The 14802-nt window shown below is 32.7% G+C and overlaps 1 protein-coding gene across 1 annotated transcript in view; it reads right to left on the reverse strand.

Annotated features, from left to right (window-relative positions):
• cblb (Cbl proto-oncogene B, E3 ubiquitin protein ligase) overlaps nucleotides 1–14802 on the reverse strand; it is a 93328-nt gene that overhangs the window by 17157 nt on the left and 61369 nt on the right. The window contains exons 7-10 of the mRNA XM_079804835.1: nucleotides 11671–11808; nucleotides 8232–8319; nucleotides 8002–8133; nucleotides 2807–2998 (exon numbers count right to left, since the gene is read on the reverse strand). Of these exons, the coding sequence (XP_079660961.1) occupies nucleotides 2807–2998; nucleotides 8002–8133; nucleotides 8232–8319; nucleotides 11671–11808 (550 nt within the window). The remainder of the gene's footprint in view (nucleotides 1–2806; nucleotides 2999–8001; nucleotides 8134–8231; nucleotides 8320–11670; nucleotides 11809–14802) is intronic.

Raw genomic sequence — 14802 nt, forward strand, 5'->3', positions numbered from 1 at the left:
GCCGACGTTTAACGTCTCGTGACTAAACAAAGGGCGCCAATGTGAGTGTGCACACCGACGCGCAAAACGGCAGGCGTAAAAGCGTAATTTTTTTTAAAAAAACGCCTCGGGTTCGTTTTTTTATTTTGACGCGGCGCGTTAAAAACTGGCCGACCAATGAGATCAGCGCTTTTGTTCATGTGCCTGGAGCTGCTGAAATGACAGTAAAACACGACTTGGTGGCGCTCAAGCACAAAACGGTCTTGACGAGCACACATTGATACGACGCAGAAATAGTAAGTAGACAAAGAAGAAGATGAGCTGCTAATGCTGCTTGCCAGTTAGCAAAAAGTGTGTGTGAATGGTTTTGGCCGTAAACATAATATATCTGTGGTTTTGGCAAGCACGTAAATACTGTTTCTCTTCTTCTTCTGTGTGACAAGCAAGTGTCAGAAGCGTAAAGTGCCGCAGCACCACCTTGTGTACCGGGAGCGCCAGTGGAAATCGCTTGGGTGTGAACACTCAAGATGCGCCAAAAAACGTCACGAAAAACACTGCCGATAAGCGCACGCGATATTCGTCCTGGTGTGTACAGGCCTTAAGACTAACTGTGTTGAGCTATATAACAATGATTAGTTTTCTGTGGATGAAGGTATCCAAACAGTTGCTCACCTGTCTATTAAATCATATAATATATTAAAGCATCTTTGGTGTTTCTATGGTTTCTACAAAATAAAAGCAGAAATTGGGGGTAACGCGGGTATGTCGTCATTGATAGGCGACGCACGGCCCATGTCCTGATTAAAATTGCTTATTTCTCTGGATTAAAACATTCTTGGAAACATTTGGGATAATGTAAGTACACAAGTCAACAAAATATATAACATGGTTCTAGTAGTTTTTGGATATTTTAATCCAAAAATGTTAAACATTGTGCCTTTAAGCATACATAATTAATATGAATTCATATTTAGAACATCTACACTACCGTTCAAAAGTTAGGGGTCAGTAAGAAGTTAATACTTTTGTTCAATTAGAACACATTAAATTGATCAAAGGTGACAGTAAGTTATGTTTTAAAGAGCACCTATCATGGCATTTAAAATGTTCCAAATATTGTTTTAGAAGTCCCCAACAACAGTTTTGCATGCATGCAATGACAAAAAAGACTTTAGTTTTCTTATAATATGCATTTATTTTTACCTGTTTTGACAGCGATTCTCAAATGATTCCTTTAGTGATTCACTTTTCAAAACCCCGCCTTTACGTGACGCTAATCTGCGGTGATTGGTCCGATGACCCAGTCAGTTGTGATTGGTTTAGTCTGTGCAGATATTTTCGGAAACGGAACGCCCATCAAAGTCTTATAGTGACAGTAATTTGTTAATATGTGTCAGGAGTTATGAATATGAAAACCGCGTCGGTACCGTTTGATTGTAATATGAGCCTCAGCTGATCTCATTCATAAAAAAACTGTTCTCCTCATGAAGACTCGCGACAAATCAACATCCCTCAGGGCTTTTAGTTCAAAAGTGTGCAGATGAGGAGACATATTGATAGATTCTCATATGTCTGTGTCAAATTTCTAAACAGAGGAGTATTTTTTATTCAATACTTCCTCAAAATGGGCAGTTATAGCCTAATCATGAGCGATTGAGTCTCTTATGTGTTGTTTTCAATTCATACTGGCAGCCGGAGGGCGCTCTGTGCACATGTAGTCCATGTACAGACAGACGAAGAAGATACCATGTGCCATAATAGAAGTCCATAATAAAAGCTTCCTGAGATCGCGAAACATACATTTGACGACTAATAAACACACAATCGCGACGATGTATGGTTTGTCTTCAAGCCACTTAGTCTTCAAATGCTCATCCTTGGGCAGATGAAAAAAGTTTGCTTTTGAGTGGCACTTCAGAACACAGCGTCTCGTCGCCATGATGTTTTCTAGTTTTCACTGGCGTCTTGGAGCGCAATAAGTGGGCGTATCGTATTCAAATAACTTGACAAGTTGACGTCATCTAGTCAGAGAAAAAGCTTCGGTCTTCTAACGATTCTTAAAAATGACTCCGAGTCGACTCTTACTTTTGAAAGAAAATAACTATATATACGGTGCACTGTCATATTTCAAGCTATCACAGGATGTTTTTGTTCACTTAGATCTATGTTACACACTACATGAAAGGTAAATTTCAAAATTCCATGATAGGTGCTCTTTAAATACATGCTGTTTTTGATACTTTCTATTCATCAAACAAATCCGGAAAAAGTCACAGTTTCCACAAAAATATCCAGCAGCACAAGTGTTTTCAACATTATGAAATGTTTCTTAAGCACCAAATCAGCATATTAGAATGTGTCCATTGAAGACTGGAGTATTGATGCTTAAAACTAAACTTTGCTTTACATTATAAATATATATAAAAACAATGAATTGTAATATTTCATCATTTTACGGTTTATACTGTATATTTGATTAAATAAAGGCAGCCTTGGTGAGCTTAAGAGTCTACTTATAAAAATATTTAAATCAAATCAGCATATTAGAATGATTTCCATTGAAGACTGGAGTATTGATGCTGAAAACTAAACTTTGCTTTACATTATAAATATATATAAAAACAACGAATTTTAATATTTCATAATTTTACTGTTTATACTGTATATTTGATTAAATAAAGGCAGCCTTGGTGAGCTTAAGAGACTACTTATACAAATATTTAAATCAAATAAAAAAAATCTTACCAACCCCAAACTTTTGAATGGTGCTCTTAGGTAATTAGGATCCATTTTGATATCATGTTGGGGAATCTCATAGATGTTGTACCTTCTTGATGTGGTCTATGACCAATGATTCCTCTCTGTCATCGTCGTCATCCATGTCCAGCATCGGGGAGTTGAAGTGGTCCAGGAAGAAGCACTTGGCCCCTTCATTGCGTGGGTCAAACGGATCCACAATGATGGGCTCAGTCCCTTTGATCTCACAGCGACAGAACGGGCAGCCCTGACCGTCGGAATCCTGCAGAAAAGAGTCGAGGACACACTGAGTGAACTTTAAAACACTAGCGCACACACTTACTCAAAGATACACACACAAAGGCTCCAACACTTGTAGAAGTCCGCCTCGTACTCAAAACAGACATGAGCCTGGTGCAGTACCTTCGCTGATATCAACCTCAACGGTTCTGCTCTGCTTATTTGTATAGCACAGTAAACACTGACAGACTGTTGTGGAAATATGCCTCGGCCATGAGGAAACTCTTTACCGGCAGGATCTGAAGAGCCATGTTTGATTACAAACAGCTGGAACGCACATGCTACCCCCTCAGGCCGGATACCCAATTTCTCTTTTTCAAGGAAACAGCAAAAGCAAGACACACAGACAGGACACTCCTCCGTGTCGCACAGATCCGTACGGCCTGGAGACAGCTTACACATGGCAAAATGAACAACAATCATCTTTCATTTCCTCCATTAAATTCTGAGAATCAAAGTGTGTCGATATTTACAAGAACAAAAGATGATCATGGCTGCCATCTGGTTGAGGGGTCATGCGGAAAGACATCAAAGCATCGTTTGAAACCTAATCCTAATTAGAGCCCTTAAACGGAGAGAGAGAAACACACCCGAACTGACTCGGCATTAAACAAGACCATTAAAATGAGAAAAGAGTGAGATTTCTATGGGATAGTCACCGTCAAGACTTCACTGCTGTGTGTTCGTAAACTTACCAGAAAAATAGCAATGAATATTAATCTCCCTGCCAGCTAGGAGATGAGATGACACTTCTCTAGGCTCTCAACCGGTTCAATGGTTTATTTAACGGTCAGGTCCCTTTTATAGGCAGGTGACAGGTTAAAAGGAAAAGGTTTTTTTTTTTTTTAAATAAGAGGGTGAATAACAGCAGAGGAGATTCGAAAAGCCGCACAAGCACTCATATTATGACTCTTGTTGTTCAAGAATGGACTCGTGGTGGACCACAGCTGAGGCCTTTTAGATGTCATTTTAGATGTGTTGTGACAATGTGTGTTCAGTGACAACAATTCTGCCCTGAAGGAAAGATGACATCCTTCTTCACACACTCACACTAAAATATGGAACAAACACAAGTAAACACTTGGATCTAAAATTAAAGCAACACACCAACTGCGAACATGCTCCATAACTTTCCACAAACAGAAAGTCTCTGAATACTTTAAATCTTCATTTTGAGCAGTATGTCTACTGTTTTAGAATATAAAAATCAAACAATTTTTCTGAAATATTATGCTTGAAAAATGTAAGCTTGTGCAATCTTTCTATTAAAATAAATGGCACATTGGTTTGAGATTTTATTATTTAAGGCAGTGACGTGTCTACTGTTTTATAATATAATATAAAAAAATAAAAAAAATCTGAAATATTATGCTTGAAAAATATAAGCTTGTGCAATCTTTCTATTAAAATAAATGGCACATTGGTTTGACATTTTATTATTTAAGGCAGTGACGTACATACATTTTTAAGTGGCCAAATAACATTTGGGTGCCACTGTATTGTTTCAATGAAATGCTCTTCTGAATTAAATTAGCTTGTGCGCTTCACTTTAATGTTCATGCAGTAAAGAACACTGGTTCACGGTCAATGATCACAAATCTGAGATTCAGCCTCAGCAGATCCATGTGTAGCAGAGGGAAAACTACTGTGCCAAAACAAAAATCACAAAACACTACAAAAGTACTACTACTACAGCGATATAGTGAAAATTATTTGATATTATTGGGGAAAGAAACAGGGAATAGGATCAGGGGGCATGTTGCAGGCCAGACACAAACCTGCTTGGCTCACATGAGCATCAAGACTTGATTCGGGAATTATGCTCAGATCAGCATGAGTGAGTGAAGTTTCCATTATAAAGAGAAAAAAAAAAACACACGCAGCATGCATCTGGCTGAGGCGTCCGAGTTTAGCTGGCCCCAAAGTATCTGTTTATCGTAAGAGAAGCTCTGATGCTCGGACAACACCCTAGATCTGAACATTTCTGGCAATTCGGCCAGTACTTAAAATGTAAACACATACACACTTCACCCCAAATGTGTAACATCACTCTAGCATCACCCATGTAAACATCCTCAATCACAATCATACACTGACACACACACACAGAGAAACACCCAGAAGATAAACGCAACCAGAGAGGACACATTTCCTACCCTATCTGCCTTTCCTTCACCTGTCCGCTGTCATGCCGCTTGCATTTGTGATCAGGACAAATGCAAGGGCGACGGAGAGACAGATTACCTGCTGTTCGTTCTCCACTGAGCCCTGGTGACACTCAGTATTCAGGTCAAAGCTTGCCATTAAAGCACTTTTAACTAGATCCATTAGCTGAGTACTGGGCGTCACTGAAGCGTTTATACATGTGATGCAAAACGTTTCACCATACCGCATGCAAATAAGACGTTTATTTCATGCATGAGCACAGCTGTGTGAAAAGCTGCAGCTGTGTCATATACACATGGTTATGTATATATTCAGATATAGTGTTTATAGGTGTTCCACTTCAGGGACTTATAATATATAATATAATATAATATAATATAATATAATATAATATAATATAATATAATATAATATAATATAATATAATATAATTAATATAATATAATATAATATAATATAATATAATATAATATAATATAATATAATATAATATATAATATAATATAATATAATATAATTAATATAATATAATATAATATAATATAATATAATATAATATAATATAATATAATATAATATAATATAATATAATATAATTTAATATAATATAATATATAATAAATATAATAAATATAATTAATATAATTAATATAATATAATATATAATATAATATAATTTATAATTTAATTTAATATAATTTAATATAATATAATATAATATAATATAATATAATATAATATAATATAATATAATATAATATAATATAATATAATATAATTTAATATAATTAATATAATTAATATAATATAATATAATATAATATAATATAATATAATATATAATAAATATAATAAATATAATTAATATAATTAATATAATATAATATATAATATAATATAATTTATAATTTAATTTAATATAATTTAATATAATATAATATAATATAATATAATATAATATAATATAATATAATATAATTAATATAATATAATATAATATAATATAATATAATATAATATAATATAATATAATATAATATAATATAATATAATATAATATAATTAATATAATTAATATAATATAATATAATATAATATAATATAATATAATATAATATAATATAATATAATTAATATAATATAATATAATATAATATAATATAATATAATATAATTTAATATAATTAATATAATTAATATAATATAATATAATATAATATAATATAATATAATATAATTAATATAATATAATATAATATAATATAATATAATATAATATAATATAATATAATATAATATAATATAATATAATTAATATAATATAATATAATATAATATAATATAATATAATATAATATAATATAATATAATATAATATAATTTAATATAATTAATATAATATAATATAATATAATATAATATAATATAATTAATATAATATAATATAATATAATATAATATAATATAATATAATTTAATATAATTAATATAATTAATATAATATAATATAATATAATATAATATAATATATAATAAATATAATTAATATAATATAATATATAATATAATATAATTTATAATTTAATTTAATATAATTTAATATAATATAATATAATATAATATAATATAATTAATATAATATAATATAATATAATATAATATAATATAATATAATATAATATAATATAATATAATATAATATAATTAATATAATTAATATAATATAATATAATATAATATAATATATAATAAATATAATAAATATAATTAATATAATATAATATATAATATAATATAATTTATAATTTAATTTAATATAATTTAATATAATATAATATAATATAATATAATATAATATAATATAATATAATATAATATAATATAATATAATATAATATAATATAATTAATATAATATAATATAATATAATATAATATAATATAATATAATATAATATAATATAATATAATATAATATAATATAATATAATTTAATATAATTAATATAATTAATATAATATAATATAATATAATATAATATATAATAAATATAATAAATATAATTAATATAATTAATATAATATAATATATAATATAATATAATTTATAATTTAATTTAATATAATTTAATATAATATAATATAATATAATATAATATAATATAATATAATATAATATAATATAATTAATATAATATATAATATAATATAATATAATATAATATAATATAATATAATATAATATAATATAATATAATATAATATAATACAATACATATAATATATGATAATATAAATAATATAATAAATATAATAAAATATAATATATGATAATATAATTCATAAAATATAATATAATATAATATAATTAATATAATATAATATAATATAATATAATATAATATAATATAATATAATATAATATAATATAATATAATATAATATAATATAATATAATATAATATAATATTTGATAATATAATAAAATATAATATATGATATAATATAATAAATATAATATATGATCATATAATTAATATAATACATATAATATAATAATCAATATAATATAATAACTTTTTCATTTAAATATAATTTTTAGAAGAATTTCTTTGCGCATCATTTGTAAATCAAGCTGTAATTTTGTCAAATTATGCACGTGTGAACATATTATTTATTGTTTATTTGCAATACATAAAAATGCCAGGCATGAAATTAGCCTTAGCAGAATTCTCCAGTGATGTCCACGTATATGTCCAGCTATTGTTAGTAGACAAATGAAATACACTAGTGTAAAGTATAAAAACACCTGCAATACATACCTGCCATGAAGTCAAACAGGAAGTACACATGAGGTGACCACATGGCTCAATCTTTACATCTTTATCATTTTCGGCGCAGATCTTACACAGCTGAAACGTAGAGCCCATTTCACAGTACAACTCGTACTGTTCCTGAAAAGACAGAAAAAAAGGAGAGGGGGAAAAAGATGAGTAGGATGAAAAAGAAACCTCTGACATATAGCCAACTCAAATGTGCATCCGTTACTAACCTGTGTGACCTTAATGTGGTCGTGTGGGGTGGGTTCACACAGGCCAGTGAGATCTGGGTTATAACTGCGCCCATCTGGAAACAGATAACTACAGATGGAGAGAAAGACAGCAAAAAGAGTATGAGGTTAAGAGACTTTTCCTCATGTGCAACTGGCTCTGTGGCATCTCTTTTAGCAGTGCTGTGAAACTGGGCCACCTCCACAACCCATCCAATCACAGCCAATGTCTGAATCGCTGCACTTACAGCAGGGATCAAACCTCTCGGCTGGGGCAATCAGATGAGAATGAGAGAGAGAGAGAGAGAGAGAGAGAGAGAGAGTCCAGACAAAATCTGCTGACTTTTTTTCTGCATTTTCTGGGCTGATTATGAGGAGAGAATTCTGCAAAACGTCTTAAATGAAACTGATCGCAGTTATTGATGGCTGAAAGCATAATAAAATCAAATAAAAACTACAAAATGCATGCAAATTTCATGATGCCAGTTCAACTTCTTTAGAAATGCGTTTCTTGTGTGTGCCTAGTGATAGACACATGTCTATTAACGATCACTGTGTTCCTTTTGTGTGAAGTTCTTTTACCAGAAACTAGCGTTATGCAAGCATATCGGATTCATTATCTGAAATGAATGGGCGAGCATGGTACAGTTCAGATGGCGTGAGATTGGCATGTGGCACTAGGAGGGACAGACAGAGCCACAAGCCAGTGTGATGTGGTTTAGAGACAGCTGACACAGCATCAGTGACAGATACATGCAGCTAAAACCTGTAAATGACACCTCAAAGAGACATGCTAGTAAGACACCTGCCAACGAAGAGAAAGAGGGGAAGAGCATGTGTGTGTGTGTGTGTGTGTGTTTACAAGACATACTGCCAGCTTTCCAGAACATATTGAGCTGATAGGATGCGTCACAGAACAATTACGGGAGCGGATTCCAGGAAAATGGAACAAAATGAGCAGATCTGGACACATGGGCGCCGGAACCCCATTTTTGGCCCACTCAATCAAACTTACGCAGTTAAATATTAAAATATGTACCACTGCTGGCTCATATGCAGGCAATAATTATTTCTATTTATTTACGTAGCTAAAGTATGAAATATCCAATCAATGCTCCACAGGCTATTTTAATAAATGAATTAAAAATTGATTTTAATAGATTTAATTTTAAGATCTCATTTGATAATTTTTAATTAAATATTAAATAATTTTGTTAAGACAATTCAATGAAAATTATAAAAATTTAAGGTGATGAACCTTAAAAACTGATGGTTTATTGCACTTTTTGACCATCTTGAGTTCAATTACTGATAAAGGAGTGGAAACATATGTTGTTAAATTTTTTTACAGTCCTTGAAGTCAATTCAAATTTGTTTGTATAGTACTTCTCACAATGAATAAAGAGTTTCAAAGCGTTTTTTACAAAATCATTATGCTAGTATTTATAATATCTTAATATAGTTTACATTTTGTGATGACACAAGCAATCAAGCAGTTGAGATATGCCATATACTGTAGTATTTATCGCCTTATGCGAGTATACTTTATGTATGTGGATTATGTTGAACATATATTTATCCAAATGTAATGACCTTTTGTGACCAAATATATTGCTTTACACTGTACTGTTTGTATGCAGATAAAGTTGGATATATTAAAAGGTAACACAAATATCATTCTAGTTTTGATCTGATATTTTTATATGTCAACGCCAAATCAGTGTGGAACATCAGCAAACTGATGCCAAAATATATATGAGCTCAGACTTATTCATGTAATGACATTATAACTCAACCATCTTCAGTCCCACTGTCTAGACATTAAATCAAAGAAAGATCAAAAGATGTGAGATGTCGATGTACCATCGACTGAAAGAACAAGAGTGAAGCAAGTGATTGAGTTGAGATGGTGGGCGTTAAGTAGAGCGGAATGGTTTAAATTAATAGTTGGAGGATAGACCTGGGACTTGAACTCAAAACGCCCACATGAGCACCGTGGCTCAACATGCGCCAAGCATTAGGCCAAAGCTCTGACGTTTATTTAAAGGGGTGGTTGATTGCCCCTTTTTAGAAGATGTAAAATGAGTCTCTCATGTCCCCAAAGCGTCTATGTGAAGTTTTAGCTCAAATACTCCACAGAATTTTTTTTATAGCATGTTAAAATTGTCACTTTTTGAGGTTTTTGTGTGTCCCTTTAAATGCTGCTCATAGGGCGGAGCTTCAAGAACTCCAGTTAGCAGCTCTGATAACCTCATGCAGACAGGCAATGAAACTGTTCAGCCTTTTATGATCAAATCGGAGTCGGACAATGATGGAGAGACTCAAGAAGAAATGACAACATGTAGAATGCAACAGGACGTTTCTGAATGGTTAGTTGATGATTTTATGTAGCTGGTGTGGAGTTAACTATCTTCAAGTCATTGATTAGCATATTCTGTCGTGATAATCTCACCCCCTTTGTTGTTGTGTTCCCGGGGGCAGGGTTTATGTAAATTTCAGGGTTAGTGATGTAGTCTCTACCAGACGTTTGTTGTAGTTCTTAAAAAGCTATTTCTTTAACCTCTTAACATGCGCCATAGAGAGCGCGCAGCCAGCGCACAAACAGTATTCACCAAAGCCTACTTACGTAAACTGCGCAAGATAATGCCTTTTGATTGGTTACTAAGTCCATCAATCAAACCTTTGTTGGAAAGGCATTGGCTGGGCACCGAGTGCCTTTATCCAACGAAAACCATGGGCGCAATGATTGACAGCTCACCAAGCCTGTAAGGCGCTTCCTCTATATGATGCATCCCAGGAGAGACTCTGATTGAAGGAGAGAGACGAGGGTTGATCCATTTCACGTGGAAGAGACTATTCTTGCAGGGGGAGTTTGCCAGAAACGGATTAGAATCGATATTTCATTGAAAATGGACATGAATGATTACGCTAACTCAAAACTCCCTTGCAAACAACGAAGGATTTTTTGTTTTTTCCCTATTTTTTCATTGTTTTGGATTAAAAAGTGGGATGCATTTTGAAGAGTGGACCCTTACACAGAGATGTATGCAGGTGTTTATTGGATTCGTCCGATCTGATCTGAACGACAGGAGATGAAAGATGAGTATCGCTAATATTATGCTAATGTTTACATGGCCAGTCCTTTAGCGTTTCATTTAACCCTTTCCTCTCTGGTGTATTTATTGCAAAAACAAGTTCAGAACATGAATCTTGAGTGTTTTAGCTTTCAAATGATGCATAGTTTGTGATAGTTGATTGAATATTTTGTATAAAACAAAAGTAAATAAAGGTACAGACACGCCCACTTCCGTCAACCTCCCCGCCCACGCTCCGGTGCGGGTTAAGAAGTTAAAAGAAAATATCTCCCTTTGCTTTGAACTAAAAGTTTAAAAAATCATAATCAACCTCCCCTTTAATAGTTTATGCTGTCTGAGGTACTCACAAGCCTTCCCTGCATCCATCGATGAGCGCCTGGAACAGCGGCTTGTTATGTGGGATGGTCTGCAGGATGTTCCCGTCACTGGTGACGTAGCCGATGGCCCACTGGCCTAACCGCGTACAGCTCAGCCTGAAGATGTAGCTGGGGACAGGGTGAGAGAGAGACTTATTAAAAACTGCAAAGCACAAATGTTTTTGCCATGCTTCTGTCACGAGGGACAATGCCAGTGACAAAAGGCCATAAACATATATTGGCTAGCATAGTCCATGTTTGTTGGTTGGATTCCAGGCGACGTTCTTTTAGGCATTGGCATGGTCTTGAGCTTGGGTTGATTACATTAAAGAAATGATTTGTGTAGAAACTGAAAACAATACCCGTTCATGACAGTTTTGATATCATAAAAGCAATTTTGAAATAATCGAAGGCTTTGACAAACACTGGACTGAAAAACTGAACCATAGACAAAGTTTACTTCTGCCTGCTCCTCTACCGAGAAATATAAGAGGAAAAGGAAACGAAAATCACATTTTTGGAGTTATTCAAATACGTCTTTTGGTTATGCAACTGCTGAACAACAAATTCAGCCAGGATTAAGAGACTAGCTGGTACCAGACTGAACCTTTCCATTCAATATCCCAGAGCGGCAGGGTGTCACAGGCTGGCACTGACGCTGGAAAAAAGAAAAAACTTTGGCTGACGGAGGATGGAGAACAGGTTGACATTTCTCAGTAGGAGGTGGAAAAGTTTATACAAAGTGTCTTGAATGCTGGAGCACAGAATTCGATGTGCAATGGTAAATGTTAATGCTCTAATGTGAGCTCACAAAATTAACATCTACGCAAATAAAATGGATCAGACAACGGTTAGAAAGGCCAAAATAAGAGCATTTGATGTGGTAAATGCAACACTTATGTTTTGACACATTTGAGCAACTATTTTGAGACATAAGGCCACACACATTGACTCATCACACGAAAAGGTCACGGTCTGATGTAAGGGATTGTTGCAGGATTTCTGAATTACATTAGAGTTATTTCTAATGCAGCTGCTAGGGATGAATGGAGCTCTCTGTGTTAAATGTGATTAATCCCATAATGCTCAACTGTGCTGCTTTCACACTGGACACGGCTCTTTCACACACGGGGGAAACATTGTAGTGTCTACACTCTTGTTAACACTTTCTATAGGCTTACTTCCAATTCAACTCTGCCATATCTCTTTTGTTTAATATTAGACTTGCTACAGTCGATTTTACTGAAAGTGCCTTTTCTTATTCATAATTTACTGCTAGCATCATTTATTATTTGCCTTTTGACACCCTTTATTTAGAGGATAAGCAAAACTCAGTAACTATACCAACACTGAAACTGACAAAAATAGCTTCAACAATTTTTCTCAACTGATTTGATGTCAATTTTTACTCTGAAATCGAAGCGCAGCTGAGCCAAACCATCTGTCCTAGGACAGATCATAGTCTAAGATACTCGTTTTAGGCAATTCAGTTTTGATTAAAAAAAATCCATGCTAATTAGAATGAATGGGGACTTAAGCTTTAAGGTTGGAAATATTCATAAAAATTACCATTTAGGTATCATAAAAGTGGTCCATTTGACTTTTAATCACTCTACTAGTGGTGGGCGATATACCAGTAGACACGATTAACCGGTAGAAATTTGTCAAGCATTAGAGATTTTGAACTGTTGTCTCTATCGCAGTTACGCTCATGTGACGTTGCGCGGTCACGAAAGCTTATCGTTTGCATGTGTTTTTAAGTATTGCGGTTTAAAAACAGGTAATTTTAAACCGTTGAAGCGCAATTAGCAGCAAAAGCTAACTCATTTTAGTATATGTGTGCTAGGGCTGGGCCGATAAACGATATCATATCGTATCGCAATAAAATTCATGTCGATAACGATGATAAGCTCTGAACATTTTTACTCGAAATGGATTACTGTAACACCCAATCACACAGCAGAAATAAACGTGACAACGGCCAGTCAGAGCCAGTCAGCGTGCAGCTTTTAACTTGCACATCAAAAGTACACGCTCCACTGGCAAAGAAAACTCCACACGTGAGTGGAAGCGGCGACGAACGTTAAATCAAAAGTGAAACTAGCCTTGAGTTATTATCCAAAGACGACGAATTTATTGATAAAAGGTAGCACGAATTGGAGAAACGCTGTGCTCAATGATACAGTCAGAAGGATGTTCGATCTTATCCATAATTTACCATGGATTTACTGTTGTGACACTAACTACTGCACCATGGTACTGTGCCAGAAATGTGGGATATTCATATAGAATTGTATATTATTAATATAGACATGTATTAAATGTATTAAAGGAGTAATGGAATATTATTACAGTATTTTTATTTAGCTAAAGAATTAGTGCATTTATAATAAATGTTTTTAGGCTAGTGTTTTTCACATAAATACCATAGAAACCATATAGCCTAGATACTGTACATTTTACCATGGTAGTGAAGAACTATATGAGTGTTTTAACTATCATGATCTAAATCTATGATACTATGGAAGACCAATTGTTAATTTTAATAATCAAAATTTTAACAGTCATAAGATTTAAATTTTACCGTATAAAAATGAGGTTTTAACATAAATCTGCATCCTCCTAACTCAAGCTACTACTACGGTCAACTCACTTCTAAGAGACAAAACGTGTAATATTATTAATACTGCAGCTGAAGATATATGCCAAAGTCAGGCCACACAAACCTGTTTCATGACTAGAAACAATATCACCTATTAGCACATGCAGAAACTAATATATAAATTTTTTAAGGAAAATTACTGGAAAAGTGTATGGAATTAAAAAAACGTGAAGTGTTTGCATAGTCTGACAATAAAGAGTAGCTTAAAACCACAAGTAACAGTCTGGTTTCTACAACTTTCACTAAGGAGCAAAAAATATTTAACATGTATTGTGATTATTATCGATATCAACTGATATGAAAAGATTTTATCAAGATCATTTTTTGGCCATATCGCCCAGCCCTAATGTGCGCGTTCTCTGAGAGACACGACAGAGAAATGATTTTAGTGCTTTTTGCTGCCTAATTGTGCTTGAATGGTTAAATACACATGCCAAAGTGTTAAAGTGACATGTTTTGCA

Source organism: Gobio gobio, assembly GCF_949357685.1.
Source record: "Gobio gobio genome assembly, chromosome: 22".
Classification (NCBI taxonomy): Eukaryota; Metazoa; Chordata; class Actinopteri; order Cypriniformes; family Gobionidae; genus Gobio; species Gobio gobio.